This window comes from Mustela nivalis (genome assembly GCF_964662115.1).
Source record: "Mustela nivalis genome assembly, chromosome: 18".
NCBI lineage: Eukaryota > Metazoa > Chordata > Mammalia > Carnivora > Mustelidae > Mustela > Mustela nivalis.
In genome coordinates this window covers 39,475,173-39,493,280 of record NC_139037.1, presented here as the reverse complement: position 1 = coordinate 39,493,280, position 18,108 = coordinate 39,475,173, and the positions used below count along the sequence as shown (strand labels likewise).

The 18,108-nt window shown below is 46.8% G+C and overlaps 1 protein-coding gene across 1 annotated transcript in view; it reads left to right on the top strand.

Moving 5' to 3' along the window:
• The window catches only part of LOC309853271 (uncharacterized protein), a gene marked incomplete at its 5' end in the record, with an annotated part of 168,954 nt that extends 151,317 nt beyond the window's left edge, over window positions 1-17,637 (top strand). The window contains 2 exons of the mRNA XM_082711112.1: window positions 3,688-3,839; window positions 14,676-17,637. Coding sequence (XP_082567238.1) covers window positions 3,688-3,839; window positions 14,676-14,979 — 456 coding nt within the window. The 3' untranslated portion in view covers window positions 14,980-17,637. The remainder of the gene's footprint in view (window positions 1-3,687; window positions 3,840-14,675) is intronic.
• Window positions 17,638-18,108: the final 471 nt, after the last annotated feature.

Sequence of the window (18,108 nt, the reverse complement as noted above, 5' to 3'; positions counted from 1 at the left end):
GAACGGTGGAGAAAGGGATGTGGAGGAGGAAGGAGCAAAGAGAGGCGGCCCTGAGCTTTGGATTGGAGCCAGCAGTTGCCCTCTCTGAAGCTGTTTTTCTGTTTCTTCCATCTGTTCCAAGTTCTAGGAGAACCACACTCCCAGGCAGGAGGGTCTGGCCCGGCTCTGGCTGTTGACGGTCTAGGTTATCGTTCAGTCTCATCCATTCTTTGTTGAACCAAGTTTATCTCCTCATCAGAAGGGAGCTCTTCTCATCCCTGGGTGCTGGCTGACGTCAGAGTGGCTTTGGAGCAATGGCGACCTCCCAGGTGTCACCGGTGTGGGTCCCTCTGCCTTTTTAAAGGAATGAGAGGCTACGGAGTGGGAAACTTCTCTCGGGCTCTACACCATTCTGCCCTCTTTGAAGGGAGTGGAAAGTGGAGATGCTGGAGTTTTTGTGGTCAGAGTCTGTGTGGCGCGAGGAGAAGACGGCCCGGAATGTGTCCAGTGCTACAGTGAGGGAGGCGGGGAAAGGTCTGGGTGTTTGGTAGCTGCCTGGGTGCCTCGGGGATGGCCGCTGCAAACCCTTTTTTCTCCTTCCCTAAAACAAGGAAGGCTGTGTAATTTATTTCTGTGGGGTGGTTTATGCTGGGAGGGAAAGAACAGATGTTAAGAAAACAAAGGAAGGCACACCACTTTTGTTTCCGAGCCAATGGTGATCAATTCTGTATACTTTACTGCCTTGTCCATGTTTTGGGGATGGATATTTCAGGCCATTTCAATCAAAAGTGGTGCCACTCTAGGCTCTAAACAAAGGCCTAGATTTATTTTTTTTCTGGCAGCACAATCCTCAAAGATTACACTTGCTGCGACATTTTTAGCCACGTCAACATTCCTTAGGAAATACAAATATGGGCATTATTTCATGGAGATGGCACTGGGTAATATAATAAAATGGATTTATTTCATCTTAATTTATTTAAAATGTGCATAGACAGAACTGGGATAAAATCCATGAGATGAAATATCTCGTTTGCATGAATATATTGAAAAATTCAGCCACCTTCTAAGCCAAAAAAAGAGACAACTTTTTTTTTTTATCCTCAGAATAATAAGAAGAATAGGTGCTCTTTTTAAAACAAGAAAAATAGAACCTCGACAGAGAGAAGTGATTCATGCCCCGCGTCGCTGCGAAGGTGTGAGGGGCGCGTGTAGACAGCCGCCAGCGCTCTGGGGCCAACAGTCGGGCGAGAAACGAGATTCGTATGGCGCGTTGGAGCGGCGAAGGCAGAGTGGGGAGCTGGAGGGGTTTCCTGATGTGGCGGTCAGCAGGGGCACAGTGTCAGCCACTGCTGCTCTTGCCTCTGAGTGCTCAACATCAGGGACAGACGCTGGTAGGTCTACATCCTGCCACCCGGGTGGCAGCTCTGCACGCTTGTCACCATGCGCCCACCCCACGGCTCCTGTATCCATGAGACTAAACATCCAAGGGCCTGGCACTCAGTCTGGACCCCAGGGTAGCAGCAACATGACTCAGAAACCATTTACACTCTCTAACCTTTATGTGAGGCGGCAGAAGTTAGAGGCTGAGCTTTATCACCTATGAGCTGTGTGATCTTGAGCAAATGTCTTAACCTCTCTGGACTCTAGTCTCCTCATTTGCAAAATGCACTTGAGAGTGGAACCTACCACAGACAATCTATGAGATGTATAAGAAATGATCATGGCAAGTACTCAGAACTTGTCTGACTTATAATTAACACTTAATGAGTGTTATTTGTAAAAATTTTTTTATCAATAGATTGGAAATAATTTTTTTTAGATTTTATTTTATTTATTTTAGAAAGAGAGAGAGAATGCAGAGAGAGGGCCATAGGGAGAGGGAGGGAGAGGGACATGCAGACTCACTGCTGAGGGCAGAGCCAATCCCAGGACACTGAGACCGTGACCTGAGCCGAAATTAAGAGTTGGATGCCTGCTGAGCCACTCGGGCACCCCTGGAAATAATCTTTTAATCTCACAGGGTAGATTAGTAGTGACTGTTACTGTTTGATCATATTATTATTTGATGTTAATAACTGCTTTTAATTTATTTCTTCTATGCTTATAAACTTCTTGAGGGAAAACATGACAAATGCTTGCAGGAAGTGTTGGCTAATACCTGTGGGGTTGAGATTTGTGGGTTTTCAGTCTAGGGAAGGCTTGTGCCTGGGTGCACTCCAGGGGAGGCTGAGTGTACCCTGAAGGCCAGGTCAGTGGTGAATTCCTGGCTTCTCCTGAGAATTCTGAACCTGGGTTTGCCACCTGTGCCTTCAACTCGAGCACCTGCTAATCCGTGGGCTAATCTGCTGAGGGCTGCTGTTGGATACAGCACCGGAATGTCAAGTCTTCTCTTGGAAGACCCCTGCCCATGCTTCCCATTCCTCTTTCGTATAGTTTCCACCCTGGGCTGGGAGAAAATCCAGGAGCAGCATTTTCAGCTTTTGAAAATGAAGTAAAGATCATAAATATTGGGCCCCTGTTGGACCCATATTTTAGCCAAAGCATTTGTGAGACAAAAATCAATGAAGGGAATTCCCCCAGGTCTGTATTAAGGTTGGGAATGTTTGAGGGATGGCTGCAAGGCTAGTTGATTCAGAATTCCAAAGTGTCCATAGTCTGGGGAATCAGAGAGCCTATGGATTGAGTTCTCCTTGGCACCCACCTCCTCTTCTGCTTGTGGGCAAAGCCTGCTGTGCCTGAGAGCAGTCCACATCCTGCCTCCTGGGACAGGTTCTGTGCAGGTAATCAGGCTGTCTTCAGATGCCCGGTCTGGGCATGAGCACTGTTGACACAGAGTCCCTCCAACCCCAGGTAGGGAAGGTGGGTTTTGACAGGCTGACCCTGCTGAGAAGCTGGGGTCACTTCTCACTGCACAGGTCCCATCAGATCACGGAGACATCCAGGCCAGGACTCGGAGTGTACACATGGAGAAACTGAGGCCGAGAGAAGGTAGAGCCCTGCCCACTCTAGCCTCACAACCAAGGAATGGCATAGCCTTCCAGTCTGCTGGGGGCAGAAACCAGCAATACCAAGAACAAAGACTATATTAAAAAATATATATAAAGTCAAAATATCCTATAGTTTTGAGAATTATTATGCCATTCATCATATGATCTTAGATCATTCTGTTTTTGCGGGTCAGGATTTGTGCTTTGAGGCAGGGAGTCAACTCTTGCTAGAGCAGAATTGGGCCCCCTCTGTGCCTTTCCCCACCAAAATCGAACCCGGCCACAGCTAGGAGGCAAACACAATAAAAAAAAAAGCTAAAACGTTGACCGTGGCATATCTCCAGGTTTGGGGGATATTTCTGACAGCTTTGGCTGGTGGAACTCCCGCCAGCATCCAGGCAGGCGGAACTCACTGTGGACCGTTTGGTCCCGTCTCATCACACACTTGGGTGGGATTCTCGTCTCCTCATGTTGGATACGAGGCTCTGGGGTTCTTCCCAGGGCATCTCCTAAAGGCTGGGCTTGGAGGCACAGTCATGGTGAAGAGTGGGTGCAGATGCGGGGAGCTGGCCTTCCAGGAATATGTCGGTCGGGAAGGGACAGCAGAAGGACCCCTGAGCCACCCGATGAAGCCAGGACAGCTCCTCCAGTGCCTGGAGGCTCCTGAGTGGACCTGGCTCCTGCTGGCCTGACACCTCCCTCTCCTTACCTTCCCCAGGCACGGTGTCTGCTCTCAGGTGCCAGAGCAGGTGTCTGTCTACTGGGTTCTGTTTGTCAGATGAATCTCGATATGACAAGGCCCCTATCACCTGTATTGGTGTCTCTGAGGAAAGCTTCTGCCGATGCCTGCGATGCTGTTTTCCTACTGAGGTGAGACGTGGGTGAGGCTGGAGGCTGGGCCAGGCTGCTGACGTGGGATGATAGTGAGACAGGAGGTCCAGCAACCCAGAAAGTTCAGGGTTCTGAATTTGAATTCCTTGTTGGCTTGGGGTAAGCTGCTGCTAATGGGAGGCCTGCTGCTATGACCTTGGGGGGCGAGGAGGGGGTAATCCCCAGATACGAGAAATCACAGCATTTTCAGTTCCAATCAGAGCCGCCCTTGGGCTTAGTCTAGTGTATGCTGAGCTGGGGTAGAGATTGGGTGACTATGCAATTCCTTGTGCAGGCCAGGGAACCCCTGGGAGTGAAAGGATATGTAATCAGAACTCATAAGTGCAAAGGGGTGTATTGCTAACTAAATGGGGAGTATCCCTGTCCAACTGGGACATAAGGTTGCCTGGGGACTAGGCAGCTTGGGCACAGCTCAGTTCTTAAATTTGTTCAGTTCTGCTGCCCAAGTGAGTTTTGGTGTCAGCGTGAGCATGGAGGGCCTGTGCAAACAGCCTGGGTCAGTAGGATGTGTATACGGGCTCTGACTGAACCAGCCCATGGCTTGTTCTGGGATGAACAGCTTGGGATCCTGTCTTCTGCTGTGTCCAGGGCAGTGGAATGGTGAGTCGGGAACGTGTGCTGGGTTCTTGATTTGCTTCCCTTTGAACAACTGCCTTAAGGGTGGGGTCTCTCTCTCTCATCCCTGTAGTGCATGGGCTGGGGAGTCAGGCACCCCTAGGTTTTTATCCTAGCTCTGCCATGTACTGTGACACAGATGAAGTTACTTATCTGAGCTTCTGTTTTCTCAGCCACTTAACGGGGATGCCAACGGACTTAGGAGGGCTCCAGAGGGCATGATGGCAGCTATTGTATGTCTAGAAGGAGCTGCTCTATTTTGATACTCGAATAAAATATAACCTATTAGTATTTGTTTTGCTTTATATTTAATTTTAACAAAGTTTTGGGTAGTTGAAATATGCATGATGTATTATTCATGTAGGGTAATACATATATAATTAACCAAAATATGAATAAATTATATATGGATTGGAGTGCATGGCCAAACTTTTTACCAATCGGTTTGTGTGATCAGAAAAAGCTTGGGGGCCTGCTTTATGATTAGGATGGGACCACCCATCCAGATGAAAGTACCTAAAATTATAGGGAGACATTCGTGGGACATGACAAAGCTCATTCCTTCTTTCTTTCTTTTGTTCATTCATTCATTCATTCAACAGATATTTATTGAGCACCTGCCACATTCTAAGCATTTGAGATGCATTAGTGAAAGAAATAAATTAGACAGTATATTGGAAAGTATAAATCCTGTTTCAGAGAAGCAGGGTTGGGGGAACTGGGAACTGAGGCATGTGGTGGAGTGCAGTTTAAAATCGGTGGTCAAGATGAGCCTTATTGGAAAGATGACATTTGAGCTAAGACAGAAGAAGGTGAAGTGTTTTTGTCCCTCCCACCCTAGAGCTGGCTCCTTTCTCAAGTCCTGTTTCAGTTCCCAGAACCTGATCTGCATTTTCCCCCCTAAAATCTCTTGAACTTTTGTCAGTCAGAGCAGACTTTTATCAGCATGTCAGTTCTATGAGACCACCAACATGTGCTAGGAGCACAAAAACAGACTTTAGTTAGCATGGAATCATTTTCTAGTTTAAAAAAACAAAACAAAACAAAACAAAACAAAAAAACCTCCAACCAATCCGTGTTCTGGTTTTTTGTACATTGCATTCGGAGAGAGAGCAGGATGGTGAGTGTCGTCAATATGATAGACTCTGGGTCCCGAGTTGGTGTCCACCCACGTGGTGGACCGGTGGCTTGCTCCCCGAGTGTGGAGAAGCACTTTTGAGGAGTTCATGTCCCCCTCCCATACATTTTCCGCAGAGGTGACAGCTGTTGGGTGGTGTGGCCCTGAGAAGATTGGCTTTCACTTGATTGGCTGTCGTGGCCACGCCAGGTGTCTGGAGGGGCTGAGGCTCTGCACGGGTTTGCTCCCTGGACATTGAAGAGCTTGGGAAGTAATCCGGACAGCTGGTCTTTACGTTCTCATCTTCACACTTCTGAGTTCTGTCTGTGAAAGGGGTTCCGTCGACTTCCTGAGGTTATTGTGGACATCCACTATGATGGAAGCTTTATAAAATGGAAGTCATCACTGTAAGTCAGTGGTTTTTCTAGCCCCATCTATGCCCACGTCCCTCTCTTGGCGGCTAGTCCTGACCATCCCCCTCGAACCACCTGGGCTACTACACTGGCTCCTTTATCCCCCACCAAAAAGATAGAAGCCACAGATCACAAATGACCTCATCTTCCTACCTCCAACCCAGTATAAAGTACATGCTTAGGTACCCCCTGCCCCTGACCTCTGTCTTCCTCCCCCTCTTCTTTCAACTTCTCAAGGAAGGACGTGGCTCGCTCACATTGACTTGGCTCCTTCCTTCCCCCTCCCAAGCACTCAGTCTTGCCTGGCTGTACCAGGTGAGTTTCTAAACTGGCTGAATTAGCTCCTGTATTTTTGAAAGGCTTGTTCTTGTCCTCCTATCTTCCCTACTCAATTCTTTAGTTTTTATCCCCTTAAAAAAGGTAAAAGCTTGTGAAAGCTTACAAAGAATTGTGTACGCGAGCTATCTTCATATCTTTACTTCCCACTCTCTCTTTTTTTTTTAACTCCTGAGAACTGGCTCTGTTCCTGCCCCTCCTGGTGGCCACTATGTTGCCACACTTGGAAACTGTCAGCTGGTCGCTTCTAGTTTCTCCCTCCCCCTCCAACCCCCTCCCTCCTCCTTATATGAGCCCTGGATTCCCATCTCTAACTGCTTCCCTGGAAACCCCCTTCAGACCTCTCCATGTGGCATGTCCGATACTGAAACTCTCTTCTTCTTTTTAAAAGATTTTATTTATTAATTTGAGAGAGAAAGAGAGCGAGCACGCCAGCATGAGCAGGGTAGAGGGGCAGAGGGAGAAGGAGAAGCAGACACCCCACTGAGCAGGGACCTCCCCCCACCCTGCCCCGCCCTGCTCCCAATTCTGGGCTCCATCTTAAGACCCTGGGAATCAGGACCTGAGCCAAAGGCAGACGCTTAACTCATGGAGCCACCCAGGTGCCGCCCAATACTGAAACTCTCAATCTTTCTTCCCAAATCTTTCCCTCCAGTCTTCCCCACCTTAGAAATGACACCTGTATCTTCCCCAGGGCTCAGTTCCCAAACCTGGTTGTTACTTTGTTTTGTTTTGTAATTAATTCGTCAAGGTGTTATTCCCCTAGCATAAAATTAACCAGTCAGCAGCACTCTGTGTTTACCGTGTTGTGGAACCACCACCTCTCTAGCCCCCAAACATGGCCCTCCTCCAAAATAAAACCGCATACCTCCCTGTTCCCTCTCCCAGCCCCTAGCAACTACCAGTCTGACTTCATCTCTGTGGATTTACCCATCCCGGATATTTCATATAACTGGGATCACAACCTGTGAATGTTTGTCTCTGGCTTCTTTCACTGAGCCTAGTGTTTCGGGGTTTTTCTTTTTTGTAGCTGAATGATACTCCATGGAATGGACATGTCCCAGTGCATCTGTCCATTTGTCCGTTACCGGAGGACATTTGGGATGTTTTCACTTTCGGCTGTTGTGACCAGTGCTGCTAGGACCATGCATGGAACATGGCTCTTTCTGAGTTTTCAGTGCCTTTGAGTGTAGACCAGGAAGTGAAATTGCTGAGTCGTGATTCTACCTTGAACTTTCTACAGAGGCTGTGTCGTTTCACGTCCCCACCAGCGACAGACAAGGGTACATGTCTTCACAGACCCTTCCCGTTAATTTTTTTCCATTAAAAAACATTTTACGAGAGCCATCCTAGTGGGTATGAAGTGGTACCTCGTTATGGTTTTGATTTGCATTACTCTAATAATGTTGAGCACCTTTTTGTGTGCCTGCTGAGATCATTCTCAGATCTCCTTTGGAGACATGTGTCTGCAAGTCCTCTGCCGATTTTAAAATTGGGTTATTTGTCTTTTGGTGTTGAGTTATAAGGGTTCTTCATATATTCTGGATGCCAGCCCCGATCAGATAAATGATTTGCAAATCATATCACTGAAACAGTCACATGTTGTTATTCTTAACACCCCTTCCCTCCACCAGTGCTGCAGACTCACACTTTCCCAGCCTGCAGGGTTTCCTTTAAGACATATCTATCCTAGGGTGCCTGGGTGACTCAGTCGGTTAAGCGTTTGCCTCAGCTTAGGTCCTGGGATTGAGCCTTGCGTTGGGCTCTTGGCTCAGCAAGGAGTCTGCTTTCCCACCAGCCTTTCCCCCTGCTTGTCATCTTTCTCTCTCTCTCTCTCTCTCTCAAATAAATAAATAAAACCCTTTAAAAAAAAAGACATATCCAAATCTATCCATCTCTCTGCCTCTTCACCATGCATCTTATAACCCCCTCACCCCTTTATTTCTTACTTGGATAATGCTATTGTGTATATTTGTCTCTTTGCCTCTACTCTTGTCCCTTTATAGCCTGTTCTCTACCCAAATAGCCATAATGATCTCTTCCTCCACCCCAGACTTTATTTCGAGCAGTGTTAGGTTTGCAGTAAGATCGAGAGAAAGATACAGAGATATCCCATATACTTTCTACCCCTACATATGCATGGCCTCTAGTATCGACATCACTCACCAGAATGGTATACTGTTCACCAAAGATGAACTACCCTGATACCTTACAGTTACCTGAAGTCTATAGCTTACCTTGGATTCACTCTCTGTGTTGTATATTTTTGGGGCTTGGACACATGCATAATGACATGTACCCATCACTGTAGTATCATATAGAGTACTGGCACTGCCCTAAAACCCCCCCAACACCCTGCTTCCCCAACCCCTGGCAACCACTGATCTCCTTAGTGTTTTCATGCTTCCCCCCCAAATGTCATATAATTGAAATCACATAGTATATAGCCTTTTCAGATTAGCTTTCTTTCCCCCATTGAGTAAAATGAATTTAAGCTTCCTTCATATCATGGCTTGATGGATCATTGTGTTTTAGCAGTGAATTATGCTTTGTCATATGCATGTAATATTCATACAGTTTGTCAACGGTTTATCCATTCACCTGCAGTAGGGCATCCTGCTTGCTTCCAAGCTTTGGTAATCATGAATAAAGCTGTTGTGAATATCAGTGTACAGGTTTTTGGATGGACATAATATATTTTTTAAGATTTAAATTATTATTATTATTATTATTATTATTTTTAGAGAGAAAGAGCATGAGTGAGCAGGGTGAGGGACAGAGGGTGAGAGAGAATCCTGAAGCAGATTCCCTGCTGAGTGGGGAGCCTAATGTGGGGCTCGATCCCAGGACCCTGAGATCTTGACCTGAGCTGAAATCAAGTTGTCCACTTAACTGACTGTCCATGTAACTGCTTGCCCCTCTCAACTCCACCCACTGGGGAGCCCGGCTCAGTGCTCCTGAGTGGACATGTTTTCCACTCCTTCGGGTAAATATCAAGAGGCATGAATGCGGGATCATGCGCTGAGATTATTTTTAGTTTTGCAAGAAACTACCCAGCTGTATTGCAAAGTGGCTATATCACTTTGTTAACCAGCTGTAAGTGAGAGTTCCTGATGCTCCACATCAGCATTTGGTGGTATCTAACATTCTGGATTTTGGCCCTCCTGATAGACACGCAGAGGTGTATCTTATCTTAATTTGCATTTGCCCAATGACATGTGACGTGGAGCAGTTTTTACACGCTTATTTTCCATCTGTATCTCTTTTTAAGCCTGTGAGCCATTAAAAAAAAAAGTATTTATTTATTTGACAGAGAGAACAGAAGCAAGGGGAGTGGATAAGGGAGAAGCAGGCTTCCTGCAGAGCAGGGAACCCAATGCAGGGCTCGATCCCAGGACCCCCTGGATCATGACCTGAGCCAAAGGCAGAGGCTTAATGCATGAGCCACCCAGGTGCCCCTCTCTGAGCCATTTGAAAATCAGGTTGTTTTCTTCCTATTTAGTCCTTTGCATATTTTTGGATAGCAGTGTTTTATTAGGTGAGTCTTTTGCAAATATTTACCTGCAGCCTATGGCTTGTCCTCTCATTCTCTTGACAGTGTCTTTCCCAGAGCAGAGATTTTTAACTGTAACGAAGTCCAGCTTATTAGTAATTTCTTCAGCATTGTGCCTTTGGTATTTAAAGAGGCATCACCATCCCAAGGTCATGTATGTTTTCTCCTCCTAACGATTCTTTAAAAATCTAAGTTAGACTCTATCTCACATTTGCTTTAAACTCCCAGAGCCTTCCCGCTGCATGGAGAATAGGTTTAGAACTCCTTAATGCGTTCCTGCCTTCCTCTCCAGTCCACTGTCTATGCTTTAGCCATGGTACCCCTCCTTGGACGCCTCTCCAACACAAGGCTTTCTCCCCGCCCTAGAACTTTTGTTCACATGCACCCGACGAACCTCACCTTCCCTCTGGTCCTGGCTGACATGTCACCTCTTCCGAGTGATCTTCCCCACCCACCCATTTAGATTAGACCCCCTCCCTTTCATACTTTATCTCAGAAACTGAGCGTAGCTTTCGTAGTTCCACAAAATCTTCCGATGCTACCGTGTGCCAGGTACTCTGTGCTCACTAGGGCTTTAAGGATTTATACGACAGGTAAGTTTCCTGTGTCCGTGTCACTGGCAATCTAGCTTGAGAGACAGACAGTAAAAATAAGTGTGTAAGACCTTCATGCGCTGCTTGAAGGAAATAAACAGGATAAACTGTCAACTGTGGGAGGGAGGAGGGTGGGGTTTTTGCAGGCGTTGGGGTGAGCCCCCAGAGAGGTGACATTTGAGCTGAGAACATTTGAGCTGTGAACAACTAGCTGAACAAAGGCTAGAGGAAGGGCCTTCCAGAGAGAGGGAGGGACAGGGCTGCGATCCAAGGCAGCTGACCCTTCGGCTGTTGCCTGGCGAGTGAGGACAGAGAGGGCGGCTGCAGTGTGGAGTCAGCCCTATGTTGTCTTGTGGACCATGTCTGGTTTTGGCACTGTGAGCCACAGGGGACACTCACCTGCTTCAGCCACCACTGTTCAGCCGCTGCTGTGCACCCAGCTCCAAGCAAGTGTCTGGTCCCAGAGTAGAGCTGAATGAATGTTGTTGTTATTAATGAGATTAAGTAAGTCTCCATCCCCGCCCACCCTCCTTGTTTACATTATCTGTGTGCTTACTGAGGTTTTGCTTTTGGCCCACACCAAAGGGACACTTCAGCTCAGCACTGGCTAAATTACAGCAAAGTTTGGTTTGGAACTGTCTGTGTTTCATCAATGAGTCATGGATGTGCCCCCTCTTCCCCGGGGATTGCTGGCTCTACAACAGAAACTTCCCCCTTCAGTTTTCACTAGGCGTCCTCAGAATCTTCTAGAAGCTCATAACTGATTCCCACGAAAAGCCTGAATACTATTTCTGAATCGCAACAGCAAAGGCCCTTCTTTGTCTGAAAGCGGAATCCACCCCAGTTTTGCTGGCTACTGGCACCTGGGGTTGGGAAAAGCTCTGCAGGGCTTACATCTGTGTGCCCAAGGAGAAGGCTGTGTATTTTTTGTATGCAGCAGGATGTCTAGACGGGGCCATCTTTTCTGCATTGGATGTGGAATCTTTGTTAGGCACAGGGGACCCGGTAGAAGCTCGAATCCAAAACAGCTTCAGCAGAGGAGAACCTTGCCAGGGAAGTCTGTTTTATAATGAGATCTTTATGTCGGCAGGCTCTTTATTAACCCAGGGCCAACCCAGTTTTTTCCCACATGAAATTAATTTATTGGCTGGATTGCACAGACGTCATTTGGCTCTCACTGCTGTTCATGAGTGCTGGCCTCTTTTGGAAGAGACGTATTATTTTTAAGAACCAGGGTCTTATGATTCTTCCATGGTGTTTTGCTCTATGGATTCCTTTGGCTTCCTTGAGGAGCTTGTCCTCCTTGGAGTGTGCCTGTGGGGTGTGTGTGTGTGTGTGTGTGTGTGGTGTACTTGCGTGTGTCTGTGTGAGCCCATGAGCTGGACGATGCCATGCAGGTATAAACTAGAACTCAAAAAAGGTGGGGGTCTGGGTACGGTGGGCAGGTGGGGCATGAGGGGATGCTCGGAAATCACAGCTCAGCTGTCTGTGCGGTTATAACCATGCAGATTGGACAGAAGCTCAGTGTATAGTGAAGGTGGCGCACTTAGCCTGGACTGAATGCCAGCTCCGTCCCTCACTCTGTGTGTGACCCCATGCACATTACTTCTTCTCTCTGCCTTGTTATTTCTCACTTGCAAAATGGGGGTAATAGAAGCATCTCAGAGTCACGGGTGGGTTGAACGAGTCAACAGTGCCTGGCCTGTTGTGGGCACCCCGGAAATGTCAGCTCATGCAGTCCTTATGAACGCTCCTTGGTGTTTTTCCCGTGATGGGCTATTTATAGTATTTTGTGAGCAAGCCTCTCCCCACCTTCTTCTACCACTTGAGCCAAGTAGGCTTAGATAGTGGATATTTATCTATGTTCCATCTGGCTTCTGAACGAGCCATCACGTGATTCTGGGGGGTATGCCTTGCAAGTCTCCACCAGCATGTGCAGTGTGTGGCCTCCCATTCGACACCCCCACTTCCACCTCCCTCCCAGAACGTCAGATAAGTGAAATCATACTGTAGGTAGCCCGCTGAATCAACGTCTTTCTCTTGGCATGGTGCATTTCAGATTCCCCCATGTTCTCATGTATCCCAGGACTTGGTTCTCCTTTTTAATACTGAGCTGTACTCCATCATATGGATGTTCTAGATCTCGTGTCTCCATTCACCAGTTGAAGGACATTTGGGTTGTTTCCAATTTTGGGGAGATGGTGCAATAAATTCACTATAAATATTTGGATTCAGGTTTTTATGGGAACATAAATTTCCATTTCTTTAGGATTATATTTTATAAGAAACTGCCTAACTGTTTCCCAAGGTGGCCATAGCATTTCGAACCAGCAGAGTGTGAGAATTCTAGTGGCTCTGCAACCTCACCAGCATTTAGTATTCTTACTCTTGTCCTCCCTTTTTTTTTTGAGGGGGGGGCGCATTTCAGCTAATCTGACAGGGGTGTAGTGATATCTCATTGTTTTAATTTGCTAATTTAATGATTTTAATTTGCTAATTTAATGATGCTGAATATCTTTTCCAGTGCTTATTCGTTATTTGTCTATCTTTGTTGGTGAAGCACCTGCTAGAAGTTTGGCCCATTTTTTAAAAATTATTTTTATTAACACATAATATAGTATTTGCCCCGGGGTTACAGGTCTGTGAATCATCAGGCTTACACATTTCACAGTTCTCACCATAGCACATACCCTCCCCTTTGTCCATCACCCAGCCACCCTATCCCTACCCCCCTCCCCAGCAACTCTCAGTTTGTTTGGTGAGATTAAGAGTCTCTTATGGTTTGTCTCCCTCCCGATCCCATCTTGTTTCATTTTTTACTTCCCTACCCCCCAAACCCCCAATGCTGCATCTCAAAATCCTCATATCAAGGGAGATCATATGATAATTCTTTCTCTAATTGACTTACTTAGCTCAGCATAATGCCCTCTAGTTCCATCCACGTCATTGCAAATGGCAAGATTTCATTTCTGTTGATGGCTGCATAGTATTCCATTGTGTGTGTGTATGTATGTATATATATATATATATATATATATATATATGTATATATACACCACATCTTCTTTATCCATTCATCTGTTGATGGACATCTAGGTTCTTTCCACAGTTTGGCTATTGTGGACATTGCTGCTATAAACATTTGGGTGCATGTGCCCCTTTGGATCACTACATTTGTATCTTTAGGGTAAATACCCAGTAGTGCAATTGCAGGGTCATAGGGTAGCTCTATTTTCCACTTTTTGAGGAACCTCCAAACTGTTTTCCAGAGTGGCTAGACCAGCTTGCATTCCTACCAACAGTGTAGGAGGGTTCCCCTTTCTCTGCATCCTCATCAAAATCTGTTGTTTCCTGACTTGTTAATTTTAGCCATTCTGAGTGGTGTGAGGTGGTATCTCATTGCGGTTTTGATTTGTATTTCCCTGATGCCAAGTGATTTGGAGCACTTTTTTATGTGTCTGTTTTTGGCCCATTTTTTTTAATTAGATTGGTTGTTTTCTTATTATTGAGAGTTTGTAATCTGATTGGGGTTTGGATCCTTCATGGGATATGGGATCTGCAGATATTCTCTCCCCATTTGTGCCTAGTGTTTTTATGCTCTTAACAATGCCTTGTGCAGAGCAGGAGTTTTTAATTTTGCTGATGTCCAATTTATCAATATCTTGTTTCATGGACTGTGCTTCTGATGTCATTCCACCCGTTTTTAATTTATTTTAATTGTCTTCCAACTCTGGACAGCATTGGGGTGTGGCTTCCAGGCAGCTGCTGTGCGGGGCAGCCCTGCTTTCTGCTCCCTCCCCTCTGCGCCCTCACTGCGGTCACCAACCAGCACTTTTGTCCAGAGGAACTTAGGGCCACAAGTGTTGCCTCTCAGGAGCCCTGGTGAAAGGGGTTGTCAGAGAGAAAAGTCACTGAGGATGTCTCCTACAAACACTGGGTCCTTGCCAGGTCACCTGCCTACACCCCCACTTTCTCAAGATGTCTTCATTCCAGAAACTTCATTGCTTTTCCTGGCCCCAGTCTCAGTGGGAGCCAGTACAGTCCACCCCATGGATCTCCCTAACTTTGAATGTCAGGAAACAAGGTTGAGCCCCTTATCTCCCCAAAGGATTTGGAACTTAATGCAAATTTTCTAGGGAGTGGCAACCTTGACAAAATCTGCAAAAATCTATTTCTCCTTAACTGCAGGATACTGATTGTCCACCCATCTCCACATTGCCTGGACAAGAAGGTCGGCTCCAGATGCCTTGTGCTCTCTACTCTCAGAAATGGGACTCCCAAGTGTTCAGCTCAATGGACCTCTTACTGGACCCCTGCTCTGCCTGTGCTAGTTGTGCCAGCCCCAAGGAAAGATGGTCATTGGGCATCAGTGGGTTTTTTGTTTGCAGCTTTGCCGGAGTGGATCTGGAAGGCATCCATATATCAGTGCTCAGGGAACCAGAGAGTTCTGGAGCCCCAAGGCTGGGCTGTGAAGCATGTGTTTCCCATCTAAGGTAAAGTGGCCATTACCTCTGCTTCTGCCGCTGCTGTTGCAATAATGCTCAAATGTCCATGGGTCCCTCCAAGACTGCACGTGAGTCAGAACTCTGCAGCTCAGTCGTGACTTGTTTCAAGTGGTGGGAGGCAGAATTTGGGATTGTGCCCCTATCAGTGCCTACACAAAGAAATCTTTGTGTGGTCTTGCCCATGCTGGGACTCCCTCACAGGATGCCTGGGGAGAGGGGTTTGCTTCAGACCTGGAGCATTCTTACCTTCCTCTGAGGCATTTCCCCCGTTCCAGTCTCCAGAACAACACAGTGACTTGGAGGGGTTGGTGACCTTCAGCTGCACTAATTCCCTCCTTTGGGCATTGAAATTGATTTTCTTCCTTGTGGCATGTAAAGATTCAAAGCGTGCCCCTTGCTCCCTATCCCAGGAGGGTTCCTCCATCAGCAGCTGAGTCGGGGACCAGGCGTGTCCCGGCCACTCGTGTAGGGGGAGGCCTCCCGGAGCATCTGCCTCAGCTCCTGAGCTCTGTCTGTGTGTCTCTGGGTGTGCAAGCTGGCCACAGGTTCTGCCAGTTCAGAGTAGGCCGGGTTTGCAATGGCTCTCTTGCCAAACCAGATCTTAATAAAGGGGGCCAGTGGCCCTTTATGTTTCGCTGGTACCTTCTTGGAAATTCTCTATTTGTGGCAGCCTCCAGAGAACTCCCCATGGCCTCTCTACCCAGGGCTCCCCAGTGAGGTGAGGGAATAACTGGCAGGCATGTGGAGTTGTGCCCCTGGGGAATCGCTTGCTAGTCTCCATTCCCCACCAGCATCTGACTTAGGACGCCTCCCAGTGCCTGTCTTTGCCATCCCCAGCCCTCTGCACCCATCTTCTGGCCTGGCCTTGCCCATGGCCTGCTGCCCAGACCTGCCCCAGGCCCTACCCTGGTGCTGGGGGACAGGATGGAGTTAATTTAGAGGTGGCGGGTTTGTGTGGCATCTCGGTCCCTGTGCTTTTCCAGCAGATACAAAGAGGGCAGCTCCAACCATTCTTCCGCCCCCGTTCGTGCCCCTCCACACCTTTTCCCTCGCTGCTCATGGAGATATCTCTTCCCGCTCTGTCACGGACTTTCCAGAAGGCACCTGGGATCCTGGCACTCTCTTACTTCAGACAGCTTCTTTTCTGGAGCATAAAGCCCAAACACCTTGATGTCCCTTGTCAGTGGGCCCTGGGTTAGGATAACTGTGTTAGGGTCATTTCTGTGTTCTCCAGACACACTGTCCACCTGATAGTTACCTCCTTCTGGTTCTTCTTCACTTACTCCTCCTGCTTTCAGCCTCTGGGGCCTGCACTTGGTGGATCCCGCCCCTCTCCCCTTGCCTCTCCAGGTTGGTTCAGAGCTCAGCTCCATAGATATATCCTGTAGGCAGGAGGGACAGCACCACCCCACCCCCTGGGCTTTCCATGCTGGTGGTAGGACACAGATAATGGGAAGACAAATATTAAAGATCATATAAGACAGTGAGTCCTGCAGGGTGGAAACATGCAGACTGACAGGCGTCCAGCAAGGTGACATTTGAGCTGGGTGAGCCCAGTCCCTCAGTGATCTGGAAGGCGGGGGGGAAGAAGAGGTTCAGAGGCTCCGAGGGGAGCAGAAGCTTGCTGTTTCCCAAGCAGCCCAGGAACAGGGACGAGCCTGGTGCCTCAGGCACTCAGAAGGGATGGATGGTTCCAACGCCCTCTGTCTTCTCTTCACCAACATGATCTTCAGCAACAAAGCAAATAATAGTAATGACCAGAAAAGACATGGAGACAGTGAAATATCTTTTATTGAACTTAGTATATATAATCATGCCAGAAAAAAAATTTACAGGACAAACAAGAAAAATGTGTCATAAATGAATCTTATTAAATTACATGAATGTGGAAAAACTTATTCCTACATTTTGGTCTGCTGACGTAGTAAACAACAACATGATAGTTTCTCATTTCGAGCCTTGACCCCTGCAGACGTGCCCATGGTTTTGCCAACGTTTTTCGTGTGTTCGTGTTCAATATTAACCACAGCTGGATTTGTCCGTCTTCATCCACAGACGGCTGAAGAACACTGCCTTATTAATTCTAATCTCAAAGAGTTTCCTCCACATGAAGCGATGGATATATGAACAGTTGGGAAACGTCTTAAACACAGGGATCATTTGGGCACAGAGTTATAAAAATTCCATTTCAAATGTCTCTTCTGGTAGAAAATCACTAAAATGTATCACCAGAAAATTCTTCACCGATTTCTGTTTTATTCAGTAGAAACTCAGAGGTTTTCTTCTTTTACGAAAATCAGAGCGATGGTTGAATGACAGTGAACAGGACATGACTCGCTTTCGATCAAGTGACAGGTTCTTGGTGTGGAAGGATCAAGACTTCTGGCATTTTCACAGCAGTGGCTTTTCATCATTTCTCCTGGCATTCTTCTGTAAATTTGCTTCTTTTTCTATTTAATTGTCCATTTCCTTGCCTTTGTTTGCTGCGGTTAATGGCCTTCTCCACCATCTCTGGGCATAGATCTCAAGGAACAGCTTTAATGCTCAATGTTTCTCTGCACGTAGTCCAAGACAGGTTTGGGCCGGTGGCAAATATTTTCCTGACCGATTAACCTCATTTATAAATTCGCATGAGGATAAAACTCCTAAATCGTACCACAGCTGTAAGATGTTATTTTCTCAGTTCTCTTTCAGTTTTCAAACAAATGATCAACAATGGGAAATAATGAATTTCACTCTTAAAGACACTATTCAGTTTCCATAAATCATGCATGAACTGAAATTTGCACTTATAAAACAAAAGGGTCATACCATTCACATGTTTTAAATTTGAAAAACATGAACTTCCCAGTGATCATGTAGGAAGACACTTAAGTTCTTTTTCTTTGTCGCTGCAATCAAGGGGCTATCTCGGTTTATTTAGAAGCTCCTGTTTAAGTGCAGATGTGTGTGTGCGCACATGTGTGTGTGTGTGTGTGTGTGTGTGTGTGTGTGTGTCTCCACAGGGCTTAGAGACAGAATCTATGCCCAAAGTGAACCTGCACAACTCTGGACACGACAAACTTACTCTTAAAACACAAGCAATAGGGGCACCTGGGTGGCTCGTTGGGTTAAAG